The sequence below is a fragment of the Hyperolius riggenbachi genome, chromosome 5 (genome assembly GCF_040937935.1).
Source record: "Hyperolius riggenbachi isolate aHypRig1 chromosome 5, aHypRig1.pri, whole genome shotgun sequence".
NCBI lineage: Eukaryota > Metazoa > Chordata > Amphibia > Anura > Hyperoliidae > Hyperolius > Hyperolius riggenbachi.
The window spans coordinates 344,052,755-344,079,554 of NC_090650.1; the positions used below are offsets into that span (position 1 = coordinate 344,052,755).

Consider the following 26,800-nt stretch of genomic DNA (forward strand, 5'->3'; position numbering starts at 1 on the left):
TCATTTCCTGATGATTTTTGCCCTTCTTAAATAATGGGAAAACTGTAGGCTTTACGCCAATCTATTGGAACTCTGCCAGTTGAAAGAGAGTCACAAAAGATGACAGCAGCATGGTGGCGTAGTGGTTAGTGCTCTCACCTTGCAGCGCTGGGATTGACTTCCAGCCAGGTCAACATCTGCAAGGAGTTTGTATGTTCTCTCCGTGTCTGCGTGGGTTTCCTCCTAGTACTCTGGTTACTTCCCACATCCCAAAAACCTACAGACACGTTAATTGGCTTCCCCCTAAATTGGCCTTTGACTACAATACATACACTACACAATACATACATACAATAGACATATGACTATGGTAGGGATTAGATAGTGAGCTCCTCCAAGGGGCTGTTAAGTGACAAGACAATATACTCTGTACAGCGCTGCGGAAGATGCTATACAGTGCTATATAAATACTAAATAATAATAGGAAAAAAGATAAGAAAAAGGAGTTTATCAATAACTGAACTTACCGTATTTTTCAGACTATAAGATGCTCTGGACTATAAGACGCACCTAGATTTAGAGGTCTATAATTTCCTGGATCTGATTTTTTGCCCTTCTTAAATAATTGGAAAACGTGGGCTGTACGCCAATCCACTTGGACTCTGCCAGTTGAAAGAGAGTCACAAAAGATAAGATAAAGGGGTTTATCTATCTGTACTTAATTTCCTTAGGACCCGAGGATGCATGCCAACCGGGCCAGGTGCCCTGTCTATTTTTCATTTATTTAGTCTTGCCTTCACTTCTTCCTGCGTTAAGTATTTAATATTACAGTTGGAAGATTGAGACTCTTCTGCCTCTGTAATTTGCGACAGGGATGTTTCCCTTGTGAAGACAGAAGCAAAGAAAGCATTTAAAGAGAATCTGTATTCACAAAATGAAGTATAAACAAACATCCCTGCCTGTTTGGGGTTATCTCCTAGCCCCCTCTGTAATATTTTTGCTGCTCTCCGCTGCAATAAAGAGGGTAAAAAACTGTTTTATAAACTGTTTTGTAAACAGAAAAGATGGCCACCAAAACAGGAAGTACATCAGCAGAGCAGTGAACTCAGTTAATACACAGTAAGTACACAGAGAATTCAGTGAGTTACACATTGAATTCAGTTTCCAGAGGTTATGTGCAAGTTTTAAAAGAGCTCTGTGTCAATGAAGCATGACAAGCTGTGTTTTTAGAGCCTGGAGTCGTGTCAGCCTGACAGGCAGCTTCCTCCTCAGCCAGCTATTCTTTGCTCAGTTTATCAGTCTATGTTTATCAGCCTCACAGATAGCAGACAAGCTGAGTAAGAGCAGGGACATTGTCTGTGAGGAATAATCATCACAGGGGCACTGGAGGGGCTTGGAAGGAGTTAACTTGTTCACATTACTGAAGAGTTGGCAGCCTTCCAGACACAGCCAGCCTTCCAGACAAATCCGACAGGGGAAAGATACAGGAAAATTGAATACTTACCTTCCGGTAATTTTCCTTTCCTGGAACAGAAGATGGCGGCATACCTCTGGGTTAGGCCCCGCCCCCTGACCCCAATAGGACAGATTGCTAATAAAACTAAAACCCGCCCCCCCTCCCCCCGCCATTCTCATGAAAATCAGTCCTCGAATGGACAGGAGGGTGGGATTCGTATGCCGCCATCTTCTGTTCCAGGAAAGGAAAATTACCGGTAATTTTCCTGTTTCCTAGACAGAGATGGCGGCATACCTCTGGGACGTACAAAATCACACAGAGAGGGAGGGAAATGCAAAACACAATACACTTTATTTTCCAACTGCAGAAAGAACAGCTTTTCCAAAACTTAGCGTAGTCAGGGAAGCAGGGTCAACATGGTAATAAGACAAGAACGTATGTGGCGATGACCAGCTCGCCGCCTTACAAATAGTATCAACCGACACTTTAGTAAATGAAGCCCAGGAGGCTGCCATCCCTCTGGTAGAATGTGCATGAACTTCTACTGGAACTACCAGACCTTTAGCCTTGTAACTTTGCTGAATTAACTTCACTAGCCAACTAGCAATAGTTCTAGCTGATACTGAAGATCCCTTTTTTGGACCCTGAATGTTTACAAAAAGGTGATCTGTAGACCTAAAGGAAGCTGTAATGTCCAGGTAAGCCTGTATGCTTCTCCCTACATCCACAGGGTAACATTCGTGATCTACTGGAAATGTTGGCAAGGTCAACTCTTGATTTATGTGAAAGGTAGAGTTGGACCGAACGGTTCGCCTGCGAACGGTTCCATGCGAACTTCCGTGGTTCGCGTTCGCGTCCCGCAGGCGAACGTTTACGGAAGTTCGGTTCGCCCCATAATGCACCATGGAGGGTCAACTTTGACCCTCTACATCACAGTCAGCAGGCCCAGTGTAGCCAATTAGGCTACACTAGCCCCTGGAGCCCCACCCCCCTTATATAAGGCAGGCAGCGGCGGCCATTACGGTCACTCGTGTGCCTGCATTAGTGAGAGTAGGGCGAGCTGCTGCAGACTGTCTCTCATAGGGAAAGATTAGTTAGGCTTAGCTTGTTCCTGGCTGCATACCTGTTCTGTTCAGTGAGACCACTGCATACCTGTTCAGTGAACCTGCCACTGCATACCTGTTGTGTGAACCCACCACTGCATACCTGTTCAGTGAACCCACCACTGCATACCTGTTGTGTGAACCCACCACTGCATACCTGTTCTGTGAACCCACCACTGCATACCTGTTCAGTGAACCCACCACTGCATACCTGTTCAGTGAACCTGCCACTGCATACCTGTTCTGTGAACCCACCACTGCATACCTGTTCAGTGAACCCACCACTGCATACCTGTTCAGTGAACCCGCCACTGCATACCTGTTCAGTGAACCCACCACTGCATACCTGTTCAGTGAACCCACCACTGCATACCTGTTCAGTGAACTCACCACTGCATACCTGTTCAGTGAACCCACCACTGCATACCTGTTGTGTGAACCCACCACTGCATACCTGTTCTGTGAACCCACCACTGCATACCTGTTCTGTGAACCCACCACTGCATACCTGTTCAGTGAACCCACCACTGCATACCTGTTCAGTGAACCTGCCACTGCATACCTGTTCTGTGAACCCACCACTGCATACCTGTTCTGTGAACCCACCACTGCATACCTGTTCAGTGAACCCACCACTGCATACCTGTTGTGTTCAGTGAACCCGCCACTGCATACCTGTTCTGTTCAGTGGACCCGCCACTGTATACCTGTTCAGTGATCCCGCCACTGCATACCTGTTGTGTTCAGTGAACCTGCCACTGCATACCTGTTCTGTGAACCCGCCACTGCATACCTGTTCTGTTCAGTGGACCCGCCACTGTATACCTGTTCAGTGAACCCGCCACTGCATACCTGTTGTGTTCAGTGAACCTGCCACTGCATACCTGTTCTGTGAACCCGCCACTGTATACCTGTTCTGTTCAGTGAACCCGCCACTGTATACCTGTTGAGTGAACCCGCCACTGCATACCTGTTGTGTTCAGTGAACCCACCACTGTATACCTGTTCTGCTCAGTGAACCCGCCACTGTATACCTGTTCTGCTCAGTGAACCCGCCACTGTATACCTGTTCACGGTGAGTTTGGTGTGTCAGTGTGAAGCAGTACCTTAATTACGCTACCTGATTGATGTATACACATGCAAGATGTTTTAAAGCACTTTAGGTCTGTCATTAAGCATTCAATGTGATTTCTGCCCTTAAAACGCTGCTTTGCATCAAATCCAGATTTTTCCCGGGGACTTTTGGCGTCTATCCCACTCCGCCATGCCCCCCTCCAGGTGTTAGACCCCTTGAAACATCTTTTCCATCACTTTTGTGGCCAGCAGAATTTTTTTTCCTAAGTTCGCCTCCCCATTGAAGTCTATTGCGGTTCGCGAACTTTTCCGCGAAGCGAACGTTCCGCGGAAGTTCGCGAACCCGGTTCGCTAACCTAAAATCGGAGGTTCGGCCCAACTCTAGTGAAAGGGTGTAGCGACCTTAGGAACATGACTAAGCACTGGTCTAATTACAACTCTATCCGGGAAGAACTGAATCAGATTCTGAGAGCATCCCAGGGCTTGTATATCTGAAACTCTTTTAGCCGAGGCTATGGCCACTAGAAAAACAGTTTTCAAAGTTATATTCCATAGGGATGCTGTTTCGACAGGATGAAACGGAGGTTCCGACAGAACTTGCAATATGACACATAAGTCCCATTGGGGGAAAAAAGGCTTTCTGGGAGGCCTGATTTTCTGAACCCCTTGGATGAATTGTATCACTAAAGGATTAAATGCCCACTTAACGTTGGTTAAGGCTGATAAGGCAGAGACCTGAACTTTGACTGCTGATAAGCTTAATTGATTATCCACCGCAGTTTGGAGAAAGTTCAGTATGTGATGGACATTAGGCATAAGCATATTAAACCCTTCTGTAATGGCAAAGGCTGCAAATCTTTTCCATATTCTGTAGTACGTAGTATTTGTTGATCTTTTCCTTGCTTGTAATAGAGTAGAAATCGCCTCTTCAGAACACCCTAGGGTTCTATATCTTTCCCTCTCAATTTCCATACCGTTAAATTGAGACTGTTCACCCCCGGATACAGAAGGTTTCCTTGAGAGAGTAGATCCGGGATCGCTGGAAGGTTCCAGGGTTCCTCTACACTCAGCTCCAGTAACAGTGTGAACCATGGTCTCCTCGGCCAATAGGGCAGAATAGCAATGATCGTGCACGATTCGAGAGCCAATTTCTGCAAGAATTTCGTGATCATTGGAAATGGTGGGAAGGCATATCTGAGACTGAACGTCCACGGGTGCAACAGACAGTCCGTTACCAAGGCCTTCGGGTGATAAAGGCGTGAATAGAAACTGAGCACTTTCGAGTTGCTGACTGAGGCGAATAAATCCACCTGTGGGGATCCCCATCTCTGGACAATCTGCTGAAATATTTCCTGGTTTAGAGACCATTCGTGTGCACTGGAGAAGTGTCTGCTCAGTTGATCTGCAAGGATATTCGGTTGGCCTGGCAGATATACTGCCGACAAGTCCAACAAGTTGTTTTTAGCCCAATTCATAATGTGGGATGTTACTTCCAAGAGGGACTGACTCCTTGTCCCTCCCTGTCTCCTGACGTAGGATACCGCTGTTGTATTGTCTATCTGGAGAAGCACTGATTCCCCCATGATCCAATGACGAAAAGCTCTTAACGCTAGAAAGGCTGCCCTCAGTTCCAGGAGATTTGACGGCACTCTGACTTGAGGGATTCTCCACCTCTCCTGCACACAAAGTCCCTTGCAGTGAGCTCCCCATCCTTGTAGACTTGCGTCCGTTGTTATCACCACAGGGGTCTGATGTTGAATTAGATGACATGATATTAGATGGCTTTTGAGAGTCCACCAACATAGCGAGTTCCTTACCCTTAAAGGCAGTATAAACTTCTGTAGCATGTTCCTTTTGTTCCGTGACCTCAAAAAGAATATCTGAAACTCCCTCATGTGCCAGTGTGCCCATCTCACCATGGGTATTACTGATGAAAACGTCCCCAGGAGACTCAGACACTGTTTGGCTAATACAGTTCTCTGTGCTAGAAATGATTTGACTTTTTGCTGGATTGCTGTCACCTTTTGGTCCGGTAGACATACTTTGTTTTCCTTGGTAACGAATCTGGCCCCTAAGTAGATCATATCTTGGGCAGGAAGTAGTTGGCTTTTCTGAAAATTTATTAGCCAACCCAATCTCTGCAACTCTTCCACTAGAATCTTTTGATGTTGTAACAGGATTAGACGATCTTGATGGACTAACAGGATGTCGTCCAGGTAATGGAACACCCTTAGCCCCTTGCACCTCAGAGACGCAATTGCTGGAAGAAGGATCTTTGAAAAAGTCCTTGGGGCTGTCGACAGGCCGAATGGGAGGACAGATCGATGGTCGTCATCCAGTCGTTCGGCCTCACCAACTTTATTATAGTCTGCAATGACTCCATTCTAAAGTGCCGCATTTTGATATGTTTGTTTAGAAATTTTAAGTCCAGAACTGGCTTCCATCCTCCTGAGGCCTTTGGAACCACGAATAATGGTGAATATATTCCTGAAAACAGTCAATCAAACAGAACAAAAGAACCGCACTGCAGTTGCTTATAAAACGTGCATAAAAGCTGGTGTTAGTTGATAGAGGATTGGTATCAGGTGTTGCTGTGGTTTGCATGCTCAGACTTCAGAAAGCAGTAGGTTAAATTGTAGCAACAGGTAGAGAGATTGTCGGCACATGCAAGCAAAGCAGCATTTAAAAAAGCTTTATTCCTTTGGCTTCATGCAAGTTGCAAAGCATAACAGTTCATAATAAAAAGGATCCTACCCGATACTCATGTGGCTGTGGGGTGAGATGGGAGCAGTGGGGGCCGCCTTACGACCGTTTCGCTCTCCTGAGCGTCTTCAGAGGCACTGCCTCTGAAGACGCTCAGGAGAGCGAAACGGTCGTAAGGCGGCCCCCACTGCTCCCATCTCACCCCACAGCCACATGAGTATCGGGTAGGATCCTTTTTATTATGAACTGTTATGCTTTGCAACTTGCATGAAGCCAAAGGAATAAAGCTTTTTTAAATGCTGCTTTGCTTGCATGTGCCGACAATCTCTCTACCTGTTGCTACAATATTCCTGAAAACCTCTGTTCGAGCGGCACCGGAACTATTGCCTTTACTTGCGCTAAAGAGTCCACATAATCCATCAGTACTTCCCTCTTCAGCTTGTTCTTTGGTAACTTCGTTTCCAAAAATCTCATCCTTGGCAGAGACTTCTTGAACCTCCATGAGTGCCCTTTCTTCAATGTTCTGTGTACCCACACATCTTCTATTGAATCCACCCAGACTTCCCAAAAGTAATGCAATCTTGCTCCTACTGGTAGTGACTGGGTGGACGCACCTTCAAAAGGACTTTTGACCTTGTCCCGAACTGAGAGTTGACTTCGGTTTTCCCAACTTGAGAAAGGACGACTGCGAACCTTTCCAGTTCTTGTTGAACTGTTGAACTGTTGAACTGTTTCCCTGGCTTATAGGATCTGGACTGCTGACTTTTCCCTGTAAACTGCTTTCTGGTTGTTTGCTCCCGAAAGGGCCTTGTTTTCCTGTCTTGTGGCAATAAACCTGATTTATCTCCTGTCACCTTCGCTATCGCCCCATCCATTTCAGGACCGAATAGATGTTTCCCATTGAATGGTATCTTACACCAGTTGTTTCGAGACGATTGGTCCGCCGACCATGGCTTCAACCAAAGAGCTCTCTTGGCTGTCACAGTATGGTGCATTGCTCTGGCCGAAGACCTGATGGTGTCGATGGCCGCTTCGCCCATAAAATCACTGGTCAGCTTAAGTTCATCCAGTGCCTTTATAATTTCACGTCTATCTGTATCAGAATTTAAAGCCGTCTCTATATTGTCTATCCACACCCTTGCGGCCTTCGCCAATGAAATCAATGCCACCGCTGGTCTGCAGGCTGCTCCGGCTGCCAGAAAGGCCTTCTTCAGATCAGTATCAATCTTCCTGTCTAGAGGGTTACTGAAAGACACCGCGTTGTCCATGGGAAGAGTGACGTGCCTTGCCAATCTCATTATAGACGCATCTATCACTGGTGGTGACTCCATGATCTTCACCTCCTCCTCATCTAAAGGATAAAGCTTCGTAAAGCGATTTGATAATGAAGGTTTCTGCTCCAACTTGTTCCATTCTTTATAAAAGATATCTTTGATCACCTTCATAAAGGGAAAGTTATTCGGCTGTTTGTCTAGATGAGGATAATATTTATCCGGTTCCTGTGATTCTCCCTTTTCCTCTTGCCAGCCTATCGCCGACTTGACTTCTGATACAAAGGCCGGAATGAGGGTAAAATCAAAACCCATCGGCGGAAGACCCATTGAGGTAGAGGCCTCTTCTGACTGACCCTGTGGAGGAACTGGAGGCACCTGAGCGGCTGCCAATTTTTCAAAAGACTCCTGCACCGCCTGCTGTATGAATGACATCACTTGCTAGTTGTCAGTCTCCTTTTCTCTGCCCAGTTCCATGAAGCATGCTTCGCATACCATCTTATCTGGCATCGCTGGTTGCAGGGCCGGCCTTTGACCTGAGCGACCGGAGCGATCGCTCAGGGCGCCGGCTTCCAGGGGGGCGCTACTGCCGCCCTGGCCGCATATCTGTAGCTGGCTGCTGCGCTGCGGGCTCCGAGTCCGGCTGGGTCCGTTTCGTGTGATAGCTCCGCCCCCTGGTGCCGCTGGGGGTGATGGGGGCGAAGACCAAGAAACTGCTGCTGCGGCTCTGCCTCTTGGAGTGTGAGCCAGTAACTCCGCCCCTCGGTATGTGATTGGATGGGGCATGGCTAAGCCTCAGGCTGCTCCGGACTGAGAAGCGCGCAGCATGCGCTGGCACTGGCATAGGGAGCAGCTGGAGCCTGTAGCCAGGGACAGCCAGGGGGGGCCCGGGCATGGCCGGATTAAGGGCGCCACAGAGCAAAGGGTGCATTGTAAAGAGCATGCTGGCACTGGCAGCTAATAAAACTTTTGTAGTGGCCGGGCGCAGTATACGGTTGCTGCCTGTGCTAGTGTGTGCTGCACTCCGAGTCTGCACACATTAGAACGTCTGACTTCTCACTGGGCAGACCACCAGAGTAGCAGCACACACAGAGAGAGATGTCCTGGATTACACAGGGTGTGTTGCTGGCTGTGCTGAGTGCTGCTGCCCCGCCCCCCTCTCCGCACACATCCTCCTCTCACTGCCCTGGACTATCCGACTGTTTGCTGTGCACATCTCAGCAGAGGTGACAGACAGGTAAATACATCTCTACTGCAAGCATGACACTGCCTTACTATTTATTGTGCTGGTTTATTCATTCAGTAACCCCCCCACCCCGAGAGCCACTCAGTAGGCTGTCAGCTGACTTCAAGGGAACTTGTGTAAACGTCACTAAAAGTCAGCGATGCACACATAACTCTTCCTCTAGAAGTTGATCTTTTTTTTTCACTTTGCATCCTTCTTCAGAGTAGTCTGTGTCGCTTTCTAATTACAGTAATGTCTGTGCCTGCTCCCCAGGGACTAGCTCACCCACCCTCCTTCCCCAGAGCCCCCCTCTCCCAGCACCTTGTTTTGAAGATGTCAGCGAACACGCTGGCTAACTATTACTGGGGGGCTAGGCTACCTAGTACTTGTGGCACCTCTGGCTATCTAAAACTGGCGCAGGGGGAGAGGACATTAAGGTGCCTAATACGTTTTTTCAGGGGTGGGGGGGCAATCAAAATTTTGCTATGGGGCCCCATGATTTCTAGCTATGCCCCTGGCAGCACGTGTGTCACCCTGCCCTGCCCTCCTGTCCTGAGTGATGAGTCCTGGCCATCTTCTCCTCTCCTTCTCCCAGAATCCAGTCTGCAGACTGCAATACAAAACTGTCTGTATGACAGACAGTAAGAAGAGAAGATCCGCAAAAAGTAAGGTTCCCCATTCCCAACCTCCCTACGCTAAAGAGGGAATATGCCTAGGCTAGATACACTAAGGGGGGGCTGGGGGATCGGCTGCCTAAATACACTGAAAGGGGATCTGCAAGACTAGTAGCCTATATACACTAAGGGGGGGGATCTGCCTAGGATGAATGGGGGGGGGGGCACCAAAATCTGGTTACGCTCAGGGCGCTGTGAAACCTAAGGCCGGCCCTGGCTGGTTGACCACAGGACCAGCAGCACGATCTTTCAGGTTGAGAATACCTTTGTTCTGTGCTTGGCCCTGGATGTGGAGATCTTTGTCTCCTATAAGGGCTCACAGACCGCCTCTCTGATCTGTGTCTCCTAGACCTATAGTCTGGCGAGTAGTATCTACTAGGAGACCTTCGGCCCTTCGAATGGTGCCTGCGCCTAGGAGACCTGCTTCTATGTGAGCTATAATATCTGCCCGAGTAGCGTCTCCTGGGAGACCTGCTCCTGCTGGGAGACCGTCTCTTAGACTGGCGCTTCTGAGGTGAATGTCTCTGATCAGACTTCTTGCTCTGTCTTCTAGGTGACTCTCTTCTAGAAGATCTCTCATCTCTTTTTGACCTCAAAGGAGAACTAATTCTCTCAGAGGATTGGCGCCGTTTAGACCCCGCACTCCTCCTCTCGCCATCATGCGAACTGTGGAAACATAGAAGAAAATAATGCTCCACTAAAAACATCCGCTTATATTGATGGGAGAAACAAAAAAACCTCTTTTAAAGCCCGTGAACTAAAACTAAAGGATCACCCTGGTGCTGAACAAGTCCAAGGAATGATTCAATAATCATTTGTTACCTCTCCTGCCTTTCCGGAGGCTTTGTAACAGAGTCCTCAGTCCTAAAGCAACATCAAGCAAGAGACACAATAAATATCCGAAAGTAAAAAGAAAATTCATATCACCTGATCAGCAGGGATTGGCTGTCATAATACCTTCTTTCCGCAGGCTCCATGTTTGAAGAGTGTCTTCTGCAGCAGCGGTACTGCAGCAAGCCTACTGCACCCGCGCTATCCACAAGCGTGTGGCGTCTGGCGTACCAGAATCCTTACTGAAGCGCTTCCTGCTTTATGAAATGAATGGACGCCGAGATCTCGCGAGATCTCGTGATGTCTCTGATTGGCCGGAGATCCCAGAAGCAAGGGGAAGGCCTGAAGACCGAAAGGCGGTCCTAAATCCAAAATGGACGCCCGCAAAACGCGGCTTCAGCACCTAGGGAGCGGCAATGAGGGTACCTCACACCCCGCATCTCTGAGCCCCCTTTAGAGGCCGCAATGCCTGCCGCATGACGGGAGAGGCTGAACCCGTCCTCAGCTGCCAAAAAAAAGATGAAAGAAAGAAAAACGGCAGACTCTGCAAAAATAATTAAGGTAAAAAAAAGAACGAAAAAAAAGCAAACCTGTCCATACGAGGACAGAGGAAAAAGAATGGCGGGGGGGGGGGGGGGGGGGGGGAGGGGCGGGTTTTAGTTTTATTAGCAATCTGTCCTATTGGGGTCAGGGGGCGGGGCCTAACCCAGAGGTATGCCGCCATCTTCTGTTCCAGGAAAAGTTGATTTATTACAGAGATGGTGCAAGTAGAAAGTGCTGCAGTAAGCCAGAGCACAATGGAACAGCCTTAGGAACTTGTAGGATAGGAGAAATACTGCTAAAATTTTTGTTACAGAGTCTCTTTAATAACTCTGACTTACCTTGGTCATCCACTATTGAGTTCCCCCCCCTCATCCTTTAGGAGTCCAACACAGTCAACCTTTCTATTTTTTTTAGTTGATGTACTTGTAAAACTTTTTTGGGTTAGATTTGATATCCCTAGCGATTTGATTTTCAGCTCCAATCTTTGCCAGCCTAATTTCTTTTTTACAATTTTTGTTGCACTCCTTATAAATGTTTAACGCAACCTCGGCCCCCTCCTGTCTTAGGACCTTATAGGCATTCTTTTTCCTGGATGAATTGACACTGAAGTGCAGGAAGCACAGGATGTTATCAAATTGTGTCCTGGTCATGGCAGTAGAGTACAAAGTAACGTGATATGCTGGGTCCATAGACCAATAAGACCGCAACACATTCCGTTTGACTAGTCCCATGTGAAGGAGAAGGCCCCAAAAAAATTTACATTTTGGAAACTTGGACTGGTTTCCACCGAAAAGGCTGGGCAAGGAAGTTAGTTGGATTGGCGGTTATATATTGTGTGGCCTTACGGTTGGTCTCTGCCACGACTAAGTCAAAGAGATCCTAGGTGATGAACAGATAGAAAAAGTCTAGGACTGATCCTAGATTATCTGTCTCCACCTGGACTCCAGACTGGGTGGTGAAAGGGGGCAGTACGGGTGCGGCCAGAATCAGGGGAATGCCAATCAGGATTTGCCAGCACCTCTGGTAAACTAGAGGTAGTACGGGCCCGTCTTCTTGGTGGCTGCGACTGGGATCTTACTGCACGTGCCACCGAACCAGTTTCAACTTCCATGCTGGTGCTCGCCACTTCACCAGGGTATAAGGAAGCACTGGTGCTAAGTCCAGGAGATGCTGTGCTGCTGGTGCCTGCCCCACCATGAAATCTCAGACCAGCACTAGCACCACTCTGCTGCCCTTGAGGCTGATCCTGCGCCACCTGCGGTCCAACGGCTTGGAGTGCAGTCCAACGACATGGGGTGGGCGGAGCCAGCTGTTGACGGCAGATTGCATCATGCATGACGCGATAGCCACGCCTGCCGCCGCCGATGGGCGTATTGCGGTTATTTGGACCCGGGATTTGCCGCCCGCCCATCGGCTTAAACCGGTCGGCAAGTCGTTAATCTAAAAAACCAAATGATTTTGATGATTTTGCCCATTGATTATTCATGAGTTCTGTCTTTCTCTGCAGAAAATGCGTACGAAAAGTGTGTTCCCTGCCTTAAGGCTCGTTCACACTACAAGAGCTTTTCTAAGCATTTTGTGATTTTAAAAGCTCTTGCTAATGTTATCCTATGTGTGTGCTCACACTGGAGTGATGTGATTTTGTAAAAATCCCCCATAGCATTGCATTAGTAAGAGTTTTTCAAAATCACTAGCGCTTAAAAAGTTCCTGCTGTGTTAAGAATCAGCCCTTAGTGTGTTCATGTAAAGATCTAAGTTTTTTTCTCTTGTGTATGGTAACCACCAGTCACAATGATGATCAGGTCATGTTATCAGAAATATTTGCTTTTTTTAGTGGACCTCAACTCCGAACTTGCTCTCGGCTCTAAAACCTAAGCAACAGCATAATAATTAAGGCTGAGTTCATAGTGGGAAGTTGCGAAGCTCCATTATAAAGTCTTATAACGCAGCTTTCAACATTCACAGTGCAACATTAGCGTTGAATTGTAATGTGTAGCGTTATGGTAATGCACACGTTACCAGGTACAGGAAAGCATACTTTGCATTGCCTGTATGCTTTACTGTACCTACTTAATACGGCCGTAACGCTGTGTGAATATTTTTGTTGTGCTGCATTGTAATGTTGCGTTCAACTTTAATATCGCATCACAACACAGTCCTACTGTGAACGTAGCAGCCTTAAAGGACATCTGAAGCGAGAGGTATGTGGAGGCTGCCATGTTTATTTCCTTTTAAGCAATACCTGTTGCCTGGCTGTTCTGCTGATCCTCTGCCTCTAATACTATTAGCCATAGCCCCTGAACAAGCATGCAGCAGATCAGGTGTTTGACATTATTGTCAGATCTGACAAGATTAGCTGCATGCTTGTTTCTGGTATTATTCAGACACTACTGCAGCCAAATAGATCAGCAGGGCTGTCAGGCAACTGGTATTGTTTAAAAGGAAATAAATATGGCAGCCTCCATATACATCTTGCTCCAGTGTGCATAGACACATAGGATAACATTAGCAGGAGGTTTCAAAAACTCAAAACGCTCAGAAAAAATCCTCTGGTGTGCACCAGGCCTATCAGCGGATTTAAATCCTGCAATAAATCTGCAGTGTTTCCACTTCCTGCTTTCAGGAAAGCAGACAGATTAACATCCTGTGCCTTCATATTAGTCTCTACAACTTGTGATTAATCACAGATGAGGGAGGAGGTTTAACTCTCTAAATACATACAGGGTGCATTTCTCTGTTTTCCTTCTGTCCTGTGCAAGAGTTCAGGTCCACTTTAAGCTCTTGCCACTGTTCTAAAATGTGATGGATCTGCTTTTCTATTCTTAATGATTTCTTGCTGCTTTTTATTTATTGTCCTCCATTTGTCGTTACAGTGAACTCCATTCCTGGCACCACACTTTACAGACAGTTTCCCATTGATTTACTGTGGATGCTCCAAGTGAGCGATAGAATGAGTTACTCTTTTGCATATAACATAACGCTAGTGCACAGCACATGATGCCGGCACTAGATAGTACAAGCGGTGGTGTACACGTAACCCAGTTACCTGTGCTCAGGGCAGAGCCAGAATCTTGTACAATAGAAAAGATTTCCGGGCACTAGGCAATATTCCAGGCAATGTATTTATCCCATGGGACACGTACACACAAGGCAAGACGTTACCATACAGTAGGGGCCAAGTCTGCGGCCGTTACTGTATGGTAACGTCTTGCCTTGTGTGTACGTGTCCCATAAGCCACCACGGCGAGCAAAGTATTGCAATTGCTTGATGTCTCGTGCACCCGTTGGGTGCTGTCAGCCATATCCGCCGGCAGGAAGATGGATCAGGGAAAGCTCGTCATCATGTGATGTCACTGTGATCAATCTTCCTTCGTTGCAAGGCAAGTATTCAGCTTTACAGGACTACTCAAAGCAGCAGAGTGCTATCAGACTGATCTAATCTGCTAGCTCCAGTCATGAATATAAACAAAGAGTAACCCGCTCCGTACCAGCGGTCTCTGCCCCCTTAAGGACCAGAGATTGCTGGCACCAGAAAGCAGCTCCTTCCGACGAATAGCCACACATATCAGTCCATGCCACAAACCTTTCACCTCAGGCTACCCACTCAGTTGTCTCTAAGACGGCAGAGCTCTGTGAGCTGATCACGAACCGCTTTCATTGGCTCCGGACCGTGTGCTCAATGTAAGCCAATGGGAGTTGCCAGGGCCGGCCTTAGGTTTCACAGCGCCCTGAGCGTAACCAGATTTTGGTGCCCCCCCCCCCCCCCCAAATTCATCCTCTTCGCGTTTGAGTGCACCACACACATACACTAATGGGGGGGGGGGGGTGCCTCCGTCCATCCTGATTCCTGACATATAGCTATAAGTCCCCCCCAGTATAGGTAGCCAGGCATAGGTGACCCAGTAAAAGTAGCCAGCTATAGATCCCTCCCAGTATAGGTTAGCCAGGTAGGTGCCCCCAGTATAGGTAGCCAGTATACTTGCCCCAGTATAGGTTAGATAGGCATTTGTCCAAGCTATAGGTTAGATAGGTAGGTGCCCCCAGTACAGGTTAGATAGGTAGGTACCTGCAATATAGGTTAGATAGGTAGCTGCCACCAGTATAGATTAGATAGGTAACTGCCCCCAATATAGATTAGATAGGTAGCTGCCCCCAGTATAGATTAGATAGGTAGCTGCCCCCAGTATAATTAGATAGGTAGCTGCCCCCAGTATAATTAGATAGGTAGCTGCCCCCAGTATAATTAGATAGGTAACTGCCCCCAGTATAGATTAGATAGGTAGCTGCCCCCAGTATAGGTTAGATAGGTAGGTGCCCCCAGTATAGGTTAGATAGGTAGCTGCCCTCAGTATAGATTAGATAGGTAGCTGCCCCCCAGTATAGGTTAGATAGGTGCCCCCAGTATAGGTTAGATAGGTAGGTGCCCCCAGTATAGGTTAGATAGGTAGCTGCCCCCAGTATAGATTAGATAAGTAGCTGCCCCCCAGTATAGATTAGATAGGTAGCTGCCCCCCAGTATAGGTTAGATAGGTAGGTGACCCCAGTATAGATTAGATAGGTAGCTGCCCCCAGTATAATTAGATAGGTAGCTGCCCCCAGTATAGATTAGATAGGTAGCTGCCCCCAGTATAGGTTAGATAGGTAGGTGCCCCCAGTATAGGTTAGATAGGTAGCTGCCCCCAGTATAGGTTAGATAGGTAGCTGCCCCCAGTATAGATTAGATAAGTAGCTGCCCCCCAGTATAGATTAGATAGGTAGCTGCCCCCCAGTATAGGTTAGATAGGTAGGTGACCCCAGTATAGATTAGATAGGTAGCTGCCCCCCCCCCCCCCCCCCAGTATAGGTTAGATAAGTAGGTGCCCCCAGTATAGATTAGATAGATAGATAGCTGCCCCCCCCCCCAGTATAGGTTAGATAGGTAGGTGCCCCCAGTATAGATTAGATAGGTAGCTGCCCCCCCAGTATAGGTTAGATAGGTAGGTGCCCCCAGTATAGATAGGTAGCTGCCCCCCCAGTATAGATTAGATAGGTAGGTGCCCCCAGTATAGATTAGATAGGTAGCTGCCCCCCCAGTATTGGTTAGATAGGTAGGTGTCCCCAGTATAGATTAGGTAGGTAGGTGCCCCCCCCCCTCATACTGGAGGGGGAGCCGCGGGGAGGGCAGCCCGACCTCTCCCTCCCTTCCTCTCTGGGCCACCCTCCCCGCTCCCCCCTCCGATGCAGACTGCAGCAGAGCCAGAGAGAACAACTCATCTCCATCCCTGGTTCCGATCGCCGGCGCCTCTCACTTGCCGCTTGTCTCCTCTTCTACATTAGTTGCTGATACACACTAAACTTCCTGCTTAACAGGAAGTTTAGTGTGTATCAGTAACTAATGTAGAAGAGGAGACCAGCGGCAAGTGAGAGGCGCCGGCGATCGGAACCAGGGAGGTGAGTTGTTCTCTCTGGCTCTGCTGCAGTCTGCATCGGAGGGGGGAGCGGGGAGAGCGCCCGGAGAGGAAGGGAGGGAGAGGTCGAGCTGCCCTCCCCGCGGCTCCCCCTCCATCACGGTGGCCGCACAGGCATCATGTTTGCCCCTTATCACCCCCAGCAGCGGCACCAGAGGGCGGAGCTTCCATATTAAAACACATGGGGCAGAAGCGCCCCCTGGAAGCCGGCGCCCTGAGTGATCGCACCGGTCGCTCAGGTCAAAGGTCGGCCATGGGAGTTGCTAACATTGATGACAGGGTCAGGAGCCAATTAAATAGTCTCCTGACCAGCGGTACAGGCAGGAACGTGCGGCAGCGGTGATGTGAAATCTACGCCCTGGCAGCAATAACAGCTGAAGGCGTAGATTTCACATCACGGCCGTTCGGAAGCGGTGAAGTTATATATATACACACACACACACACACACACACACACACACACACACACACACACACACACACACACATTTAATTTAAATATGCATCCAAAATAAAAACTGGTCATTTTCAAATCACTGTTCCCATTTTTATTGGCAAATGTATTTATGAAAAGTGCTGTTCACAAGTTATGTGCTTAAACAAACGACTTCCTCATTAGCAAGTCACTGTAGACCTCATCAATAAGTGCAATCATTAACATTTCAAAATATAAAGAGAGAGAGTGTGTGGCTGGAGTGTGTGGTGGGTTTTTGGATGTGAGTGTGTCAGATTTCTGGCTCTGCCGGTGGAACTACTGCTGCCTTGAGTGCATGATCCCTACTGACCAGACTGCAGTGTGTAAGAAGACTGCAGCCTATAGTACAGGTAGTCTGTGAAGATGGGGCTGGTGTTTGGGCTCCTGGACAGATAAATGAGAAGCGATTTTAAATAAATAGATGAAGGAACTTTAGACAGATTAAAGGGGCAGTATTGCGAAAATAGTCCTTCATTATATATAAGTTATGTACAAGTGGAGTAATACTTTAAACATGTTTAGTGGCTGAACAAATGTAATTCGTACACTGGCATTACCTATTTGCAGCAAGGGTGCCACGTCAGAAGAAACATATACGGACGCCGATTTAGACTATACCATTATGCTGTAGGAGGCTGCTAAATCAGCTGTTTGGGATGGCATTATATTTCCCCCTTTAGTCGTTAGAAATAGGATCCTCCACCTTGTAACTGCACTCTCGTGCAGTTCTTCAGCTCATGTGAACTGCGTGACGGCACCGCACGTCACAGATCCTAATGCTGCCTGCCGAGGCCCCTTCACCGCTGCTGGCAAGGACACGGACACCTATTGCTGTCCGTTGCTGTGGTTACCAGCTTTCAGCTTTGCGCAAGATTCTGGCGGCAGCACCGAGCAGACACGAGCTGTAGCTGTGTCCTGCTAGCATCTGACATTACAATTAAAGTTGTTTTTTTATTCAATGAGGCAAGAAGTAAAAATGTAACTCTTTCCTTCTAAAAATGCTTGCCTCGTGAAAGAGTTGCCCATTGCGGTGAACAAGCGCTTGCTGCGCGAAACGGACGTCCGCAGGGGGGCATAGACCTGGCGCCCACCTCCCCGCATTTGCATCTGATCTCGCTGACTGTAAGTGTCTCTGCTATATTTGACTCAATAAATTACCCTATCTGCAGTGCTGGCTCCACCTCGTCTCTCCCTCCAACACAAGTTTGTCTATTGCCACACAGCCTATGCACGCTCTTAAAGGGGATTACACTGCTTCAGTCATATGCTAAGGAAGGTCAAGTCCAGTCCCCTGCTGCAATCTTGAGAGTGCTGGAGTTCCATCTCCTCTACCTCCTACTGACTATTACTCTACTTGTACATAACTTATATGTAATGAAGTAAAAAGGACTATTTTCGCAGTACTGCCCGTTTAATAAAAAGAAAAAAATTGTTTACAGAACTAAGAAAACAACGTGTGGTCTTTACATTACAAGCATATCAGAGTCATTTGTAATATTCTGCAGTGATTTCCTAAGTCTATCTAGATGTAGATAAAGGTTCTTTCCCTATTTTCAAGGAACAGGCACAAAACACAACAGTAACTTAATCACCATGGAAGAAACTCGACAGGAAAACATTTCTAGAAATATTAAAGACAAAAAATAATATACAAGATTTGTTACATCAAAATTTTCTTACAGGATTCCTGTAATTTGTCCGTAAAAAGTGAATAAAATATAATCAATACATAAAAATGTACATCTTTCTACTATCAGAGTAAAGTTTTGTGTACAAATTGCACTTCAGTCTTCTTTCTTTTTGCTGTGAAACCTTTCCAGAAGGGCGCGGAAAATGTTTCCAGGAAGTTTTTGGTGCTCGTCTATCAATGCCTGAATGGCACATTTTGTCTGTTAAGGAAATAGTAAAGAAATATATTTATTACACCACAAAAGAAAGTCAAAAATACAATCAGATAGTTTAGAAGCATGCGGAAGGCTTTAGAAGTCTTCAGGAGCCAGAATTCCCCCCAAAGACGGGCCCCTCCGTACTGCGAATGCACGAGCAGCGCTCTCTCGCTCACTTACACATGTTCAGTACGGGGCCGCCGGTCTTCAGGAGCACTCGGGCTGTACCTGTGGTGGAACGAGGGGACCAGGAGAGGAACAGGAAGGCTCCTACTTAGGTGAGTATTTTTTTTTTTTTTAAATATTGCTTCAGATTCCTTTAGATAGATAAAAGGCTAAAACAGGAAAAACACATAAAACGCAATAAACCCTCTGAAAAGTAGAGTGAAATGGTATCACTGTTTTTGAGGAGGTCAAATGTATCAAGACACTATAAGCACTGATGTACCGTCTCACACAGGACTGTATATATGTGAGATTCTCAGTTTTCCACAGGTCACCGCAGTGAAATCTAATGCTGGGAAAACACATTTCGTTATTGCCTTCGATAGATGCCCTGGATTGATAGATTCCGTCATGTCCAATTCTCCTCTCGATTGTTTTCCGCTCGATTTCTCATAGAAGTGAATGGCAAAAGATAAGAAAAGTGAGCGTAAGATAACAGAATCGAGCGGATAATCGAATAGTAAATAGATCTCGCTGGTAATCGACCGCAAAAAAAGGTATCGTGTGTTCCCAGCATAGCACTAGTAGTAAATCCTCCCTGTTATGTAAGATATCTGAGGAGAAAGGGACTAGGAACTAACTACCGTATTTTCCGCCGTATAAGACGCACTTTTTCTCCCCCCAGAATGGGGAGAAAAAGTCCCTGCGTCTTATACGGCAAATGCAGGGAATCTCCGACTTACGAACGCCTGCAGATACGAACCGCCGCCACGTCGGGGATTCCCTGCACTGGCTCCCTGTGTGGTCCGCTCCCCCTTCCCCGTGTAAATAGTCTGGCAGGCGGCATGTATGTATGTATAGAGTGGCCCCCAGATCACCCCCGCTGATGTGTTTGCACTCACCCCCGCTGCCGCTGATGTCCGCTCACTCCCCCCCCCCCCCCCACCGCCCGATGTGTCCGCTCACCCCTCGCTGCCGCTGATGTCCGCTCATCCCCCACCCGATGTGTCCTCTCACCTCCCGCGCTGATGTCCGCTCACCCCCGCTGCCGTCCGCTCACCCCCGCTGATGTGTCTGCTCCCCGCCGGGTGTCAGGCTCAGCATAGCGGCAGTCTTACTCACTTTTGCCGCTCTCCGGGAATGCAGACCTGGTCTCCTCTCTCGCCGCCCCTCTAGTGATGGCTTCTATGATACGCGTCATTGATGAAGCCATCACTAGAGGGGTGACGAGAGGAGACCAGGTCTGCATTCCCGGAGAGCGGCTAAAGTGAGTAAGACTGCCGCTATGCTGAGCCTGACACCCGGCGGGGAGCAGACACATCAGCGGGGGTGAGCGGACATCAGCGGCAGTGGGGGTGAGCGGACATCAGCGCAGGGGGTGAGCGGACACATCAGGCGGGAGGTGAGAGTCGGACACATCAGCGGGGGATGAGCGCACAGATGCGGGGAGAGGAGATTGGGCAAGCTGATGCACGGGGAGCCAGGCAGTAATCTCGGGGGCCACTCTATACATACATGCCGCCCGCCAGACTATTTACACGGGGAACGGGGAGCGGACCACACAGGGAGCTGGGGTCATTATGCTGTTGCTCTTTTAGAGCAGAGAAGAAGTTTTGAGCTCAAGATTGCTGCACCATTTCTCTGGGAAGACTGAAGGGCTAGAATATGAGTCCGAGGCTGGGCTTCCCTGCCTGCTGGTGCACAAACTAAGAGGGGATCCTACATGACACTGCTGTATTACCAGGGGAGTTTCCTATTCTGACGTCACTCGCAGTCAGTACATAACACCATTCTGCAAGATCCAGGACACGGGGGCAGCTGAGAGCACATGGGGACACCTATTGCAACACTGGGAACACCTAAGGGCTCATGGGGGACACTGGGACCACCTAAGGGCACATGGGGACACCTGAGGACTACACTGAGGACACCTAAGGGCATATGGGGGACACTGAGGGCACATATTATACACCTGGGGGCCACACTGGGAATACCTAAGGGCTCATATGGTCCACACTGGGATCACCCAAGGGCACACGGGGGACACCTGAGGACACCTAAGGGCACATGGGAGACACTGAGGACACATACGTGACACCTAAGGGGGGGGGGGGGGCACTGAGGGCACATGGGGACACTGAGGGCACATGGGGGACTCCTGAGGACATTAATTAGGGTAGAACACCTACAAGACGCTCCTGGAATATAGACGCACCAGGTTTACTATGAATTCTTTTTTTTCCCTGGTTTTTGCCCTCAAAACCTGGGTGCGTCTTATATTCCGGAGCGTCTTATACGGCGAAAAATACGGTAATAAAGTGCAGGTACTGTACGAAGTGCTAAGTTTCAAAATCAACATGTTTCACCATTACAGCTTTGTAAGAGTGTGTAAACACATACACAAAAACATTCATATCTTCCAACCCACCATATACAACAATAAATATGGCAGCCTCCATATTGCCCTCACTTCAGTTGTCCTTTAAAGGAATACTGTAGGGGGCAAAGGGGAAAAAAAAAGAGTTGAACTTACCTGGGGCCTTTCTAATGGTCCCCTGTAGATGTAATGTGTCCACACAGCCACTCACCGATGCTCCGGTCCCGCCGCCGTTCGCTTCCAAAATTGGTGACTTTAATGTCGCAAAACCTTTGCTCCCACTGACGTCCCTGGGAACGTGCTGTGCAGGCAGTATTGTGCCTGTGCAGTACATTCCCGATGTCAGCGGGAGTGAGAAGGACCAGAGCATTGGCGAGTGGCTGCATGGGCACAGGATGTCTGCGGGGTACCATTAGAAGCCCCAGGTAAGTTCAACTCTGTTCCCCTTTGCCCCCTACAGTACTCCTCTAAATGAGCACAGGTCTACTCAGACACACGTGTGGGGTCTAGGGCTCCTCCCCTGGTCTGTCCTCTCATTTGGTTCAAAATGCTACCCATCAGTAGTCTAAAAAACCCACCACAAATCCAAAACATTGCCTTCCTCCTACAGGATGTGGCTAATGATCTTAATCATACCATCCCCTCTAGCACCACAGTAAACAGTACTGCCTCAACAGCATAGTCCCTGCACCAAAAAATGCCGGCCCTACCAGTAGTACTGAACTGCCATGTCTGGCATACAATACATGTAGTTTTGTTGGCATCCCCAAAAGTATGTTGCCAAGTTATGTCCAGGAGTGTTAATATACTACTTGGCCCCCCCCGGAGCACTCAATGCATCAGATGGTCAGCAGATGCAGCTGACAGAGTGCAGGCTTAACCACCATAGTGCTGTGTGTATACATTAAACACGCTTCCCGAACGAATGAGCCTTTTGATATATGAACGGTCAACTCATATTTTTTTTATTTTATTCTTTCTGTTGTGTATGTAATCTTTAAATTCATAATAAAGAGAAATTTAAAGAGAATTCTTAAAGGATACCACAGCCGACGCATATATGAGAAAAGGGGGGGGGGGAGCAGGCAAGTATGGTAAGCCGCCCTGATGCCCACCGCTCCCCACCGTCCCCTTTCTGTCCCTCGTGACGTTATGTGCAGAGCACCTGCGGCCGCGAACTGTAGGAGTGCGCTGACAGCCCAGAGCAGCCGCAGTGATGCCCAACTCTGGTGACCCAGAAGAGGGTTCAGAAGGGCATAAAGAAGCATTGGAGGGGCAGAAAGGAAAATGGGGAGAGCAGTACACAACAGGACGGCTCACCACACATGCCCGCTTCCTCCATTTCTCTTATGTGCTTCAGCTCTGGTATCCTTTAAGGTGGCCACTAACAATACAATTTAGCAAATGAGCTTTCATCAGAGGTGTCAAACTCCAGTCTTGGAGAGCCAGATCCATGCCAGTGTTTAGGATGAACTGAGAAATGGAGAAATGTGTTCTACCTGATGGACCAAACCTTTCCCGATTCAGACTCAATTAATTTGAGCTGTGTCGAAAACAATCATTTCGGACCACCAGTGGACAAAAATCTCCTAACCAGTGTAATCAGATTGATGGGATTGATCCGAAAATCGGATCAATTTCATTAATCTGATCGGATAGAATACTTAAAGTGAATGGGAACCGTTTTTTTTTTTTTGTTATTTTCAGTAGCTTATCAATTACCTATTTCTCTCCTGTCTCCTTTTCGTATAAAATTACTGTATCCTGGCACCCGAAAACTCATTTATACATATTTGACCAGTTTGGTGGAATATAATCCTGTTGTGAGGAGGCAGACTTGATTTCCACTGCTCTGCCTCTCCTCCGTCATGCATACCCATCAACCTTCCCTTTCCCCGCCCCTCTGAGCCACCCTCCCAATGAAACGCAGCTCCCTGGTCTCACTGACAGAGCGCGCGTAGTGATACTGCAAACACAGGGAGCGCTGTCAGCAGTGTAGAGGACGCATAGTTCTACTCGGGGAAAAGGTATGAGTAGAACTATGCAGCATTTCATGGCCGCGCGCTGCTTCACGCGCGACTTTACCAGCGCCAACAAAAAGGAAGAGGCTGCTGACCCGGAAGAGAAAGGCAAAGGCCGTCTTAGATAACATGGGCATCGGTGCTGGGGAAAAATAAACGGATCCAGAGGCTGGAGTGGCGAAAATACAGTGAGGTAAATTCTATCATAATTTTGAACACGTCCATGTGTTTTCTTTTGTTTTTTTTTATTTGATTCCCATTGGCTTTAAAGAGAATCTGTACTCTAAAATTCTTACAATAAAAAGCATACCATTCTATTCATTATTTTCTCCTGTGCCCCTCTGTGCTGTTTCTGCCACTCTCTGCTGCAATCCTGGCTTGTAATTAACAGTTTTAGGCAGTGTTTACAAACAAACTAACCAGCTTCTAATAGGCTCAGCTAAGCATAGAGTGTGAGTCATTCAGAGTATGCAGGGGGCCTGCAGAGGGTGTGTATCGCTTCTACCAATCACAAGCAGCCCTGCACATTCCACACAATCAAGCTTTAGCCCGACAAACAGGACAGAGGAAAGATACATTGATTTATTACAGAGACAGTGCAGTTAGGAAAGACTGCAGTAGGCCAGAGCAGATTAGAACAGGCATAGGAACTTATAGGATAGAAGAACTAAGGCTGAAAAATTTGTTACAGAGTCTCTTTAAGTCAGTTGTTGGTCCCAAACGATCGTTCGTACATGTTCCGACCTCACTGTCCTATTGAGACCTACGAATCCTCCTCTGGTCAGCCTGGTCTCTTTCTCCAGTTGCCACCTGCCCAGCCGCACACGTGCCCCCATCAGAAGAACCCCTAGTCCATCCTGTCAAAGGCCTTCTCTGCATCAACCCCAAAAAGACAAGTAGGAATAGAGTGAGATTGGGCATAGGCAATGAGATTTAAAGTCCGGATGGTGTTAATACTGGCCTCTCTTTCTGGAATAAAACCCCATTGGTCACCCAAAATGAGGGTTTGTAGGAGAGGCTATAATCTATTTTCTAGCCTTTTTTTAACATTATATTAATTAGAGATGTTAGACGGTAACTGCTGCAAGAAGCTGGGTTTTTCCATTTTTTTTTTTTAATTGCCAAAATGTGAGCTTTTACGGATTGTTTGGGAAATTAAGTGACAGAAGATAGAGTATATACTCGAGTATAAGCCGACCCCCAACTTTTACCATAAAAACCAGGAAAAAACTATTAACCTGAGTATAAGCCGGGATTAGAATAATGCAGCAGCTAAAAATATGTATGAAGTGTCAGAGAAGTGCAATCAGATTAGGGATTAGCAATATCAATGCACATATAGGGGTGTTCATTACAAGCAGAGCACCAATTAAACCCTAACAAGATGGATGAAGGAGGGCCCCTTTTGAGACCTCTCTGGTCCAGGGGGCTGGTGTAGTCACAGCTTCTGCATCCCTATTGCTACACCACTGGCAGTAAAGTATAACACCACCACCACCCTCCCCCCAGTATCCCCGCCATATGTCAAGTGTAGTAGTGACATCCTTGTCCCCTCCCCACAGAGTGCCCCCCTCCATCAAATGCCAGTCAGCTCCCCCCCCCCCCCCCCTCCGGAATATGCTGAGCTTTGCTGATTAGCATCGGGAGCTTTCACTCACCTGTCAGAGCGAACAGCTAAGTATTTGCATGCTGTGTGTCCCCCACATCGGTATATGCTGACACGCTGATAGATATTAAAGGGGAACTTCAGCCTAAACAAACATACTGTCATCAAGTTATATTAGTTACGTTAATTAGAATAGATAGGTAATATAATCTCTTACCCACCCTGTTTTAAATGAACAGGCAAATGTTTGTGATTCATGGGGGCTGCCATCTTTGTCATGGGGGCAGCCATATTTTTGGTTGAAAGGAGGTGACAAGGAGCAGGAGACACAGTTCCAACTATCCTGTGTCCTGATTACCCCTCCCAGCTGCACACGCTAGGCTTCAAATGTCAAATTCAAAATGTAAAAAAAAAAAAAAAAAAAAATTGCACCAAAACAGCAGAACGAGAACAACAAAATCAGAAATCCCATCATGCTTTGCACAGCATCAGGGGGAAAAAGCCAGGGCAGTTTTCTTCTGTGCAGCTAAAAATGAGGCTTGTATAAGAGAAACAAAGTTCTGATGCTGTGAAACTGTTAAAGAAACACAAAGCCTTTTCAGTGCTGCTGAGTCGATTTTTAGTCCGGAGGCGAGTACATTTGAATTCGGTGCTGGTAGACTTGGGCGCAGGATACAGCGGTATATGGCTGGTCCTGCTTCTGCACAAGTCCGGGCCGAATTAATTACTATTCCCCCTCCAGGCCGCCATGGATAGTGGGGGAATGAAAGCGATTGCTGGAAGCCGAATTATTATGATTTTTAAGCAACCTCGGCTCCGTCTTCTGACGCCGCCGACGTTACTTACTGAGCGCCGCTATAGACTGAATCCCTTTATAGTCTATGGCGGCGCTAGCTGCGCCCAAATCTAGCAGCGCTGAACAGCACTGCTCCGCCGGAGGCTCACTTTAAGTACAGCAGGACTCGGGAGCTTTTACTCACTCGTTCTCGCCATCAGGATTCTCCTGCATGCCTGACATGGTCTCGCTCCGATGACACCAAGCAGTGGCGAAGCTCCACTAGAAGGCATCATCGGAGCGAGACCATGTCAGGCATGCAGGAGAATCCTGACGGCGAGAACGAGTGAGTAAAAGCTCCCGTTCCCGAGTCCCGCTATACTTAACATCTATCAGCGTGTCAGCATATACCGATGGGGGGACACATGGCAGGCAAATACTTAGCTGTTCGCTCTGACGGGTGAGTGAAAGCTCCCGATGCTAATCAACAATGCTCAGCATATTCCGGTGGGGAGACACACAGCAGGAAAATACTTTGCTGGGCATTTGATGGAGGCGGCACTCGGGGGGACACTTCTACACGTGCCCGGGGCACTTGGGCACTGCAATGGCTCGAATATAAGCCGAGACCCCTACTTTTGGGACCATTTTTGCCCCCCCCCAATCAGCTTATATTCGAGTATGTACGGTATATCATTACATGCCTCTTGAAGTATACAAGTCAGAGACAGGGCATTTCCCAGGGGGAGACTGTCTTAGGGGAGCTTGAAATTCCTCAGGCAAGAACTCCCTCTCCAAGGTCCGACTGACTTCAGCTGGAATCACGGAAAGAGAGGTTCTCATTTTTAGAGTTCCGTAAGTATGGTAAGTAAGTGAAGCTTCATTGCAAACAGTGAAGCATACAACATAGCTGTGCTCATGCTACACAGACCATAAATAACGGAAAGGGAGATGCAAAGGGATGTGGCCAAATCAAATGCAAATCAGTATTAACCCTTCAACTTGCAACAACTCATAACACACAACAATAAAAACTGCAAAACAAAATGGAGATCCTTAGTTCTCCAAAGATGCTGCCTGCAGCATCCATAAATTAAGCCAACCCACCCAGGACTGCCTATAGGGCATCACAGGGGGCACGGCTGTTTGGGGACCGATGAACAGTGCCACTACATGGGCCCCAGCTGCA

At 47.7% G+C, this 26,800-nt stretch overlaps 1 protein-coding gene across 5 annotated transcripts in view; it reads right to left on the minus strand.

The window, feature by feature from the left end:
• Nucleotides 1-16,831: 16,831 nt before the first annotated feature.
• Nucleotides 16,832-26,800, minus strand: part of TMEM68 (transmembrane protein 68) — a 77,025-nt gene continuing 67,056 nt past the window's right edge. For all 5 annotated transcript variants that reach the window (XM_068237397.1, XM_068237392.1, XM_068237396.1 and 2 more), the window contains one exon: nucleotides 16,832-18,670. In XM_068237397.1, coding sequence (XP_068093498.1) covers nucleotides 18,566-18,670 — 105 coding nt within the window. In that variant the 3' untranslated portion in view covers nucleotides 16,832-18,565. The remainder of the gene's footprint in view (nucleotides 18,671-26,800) is intronic.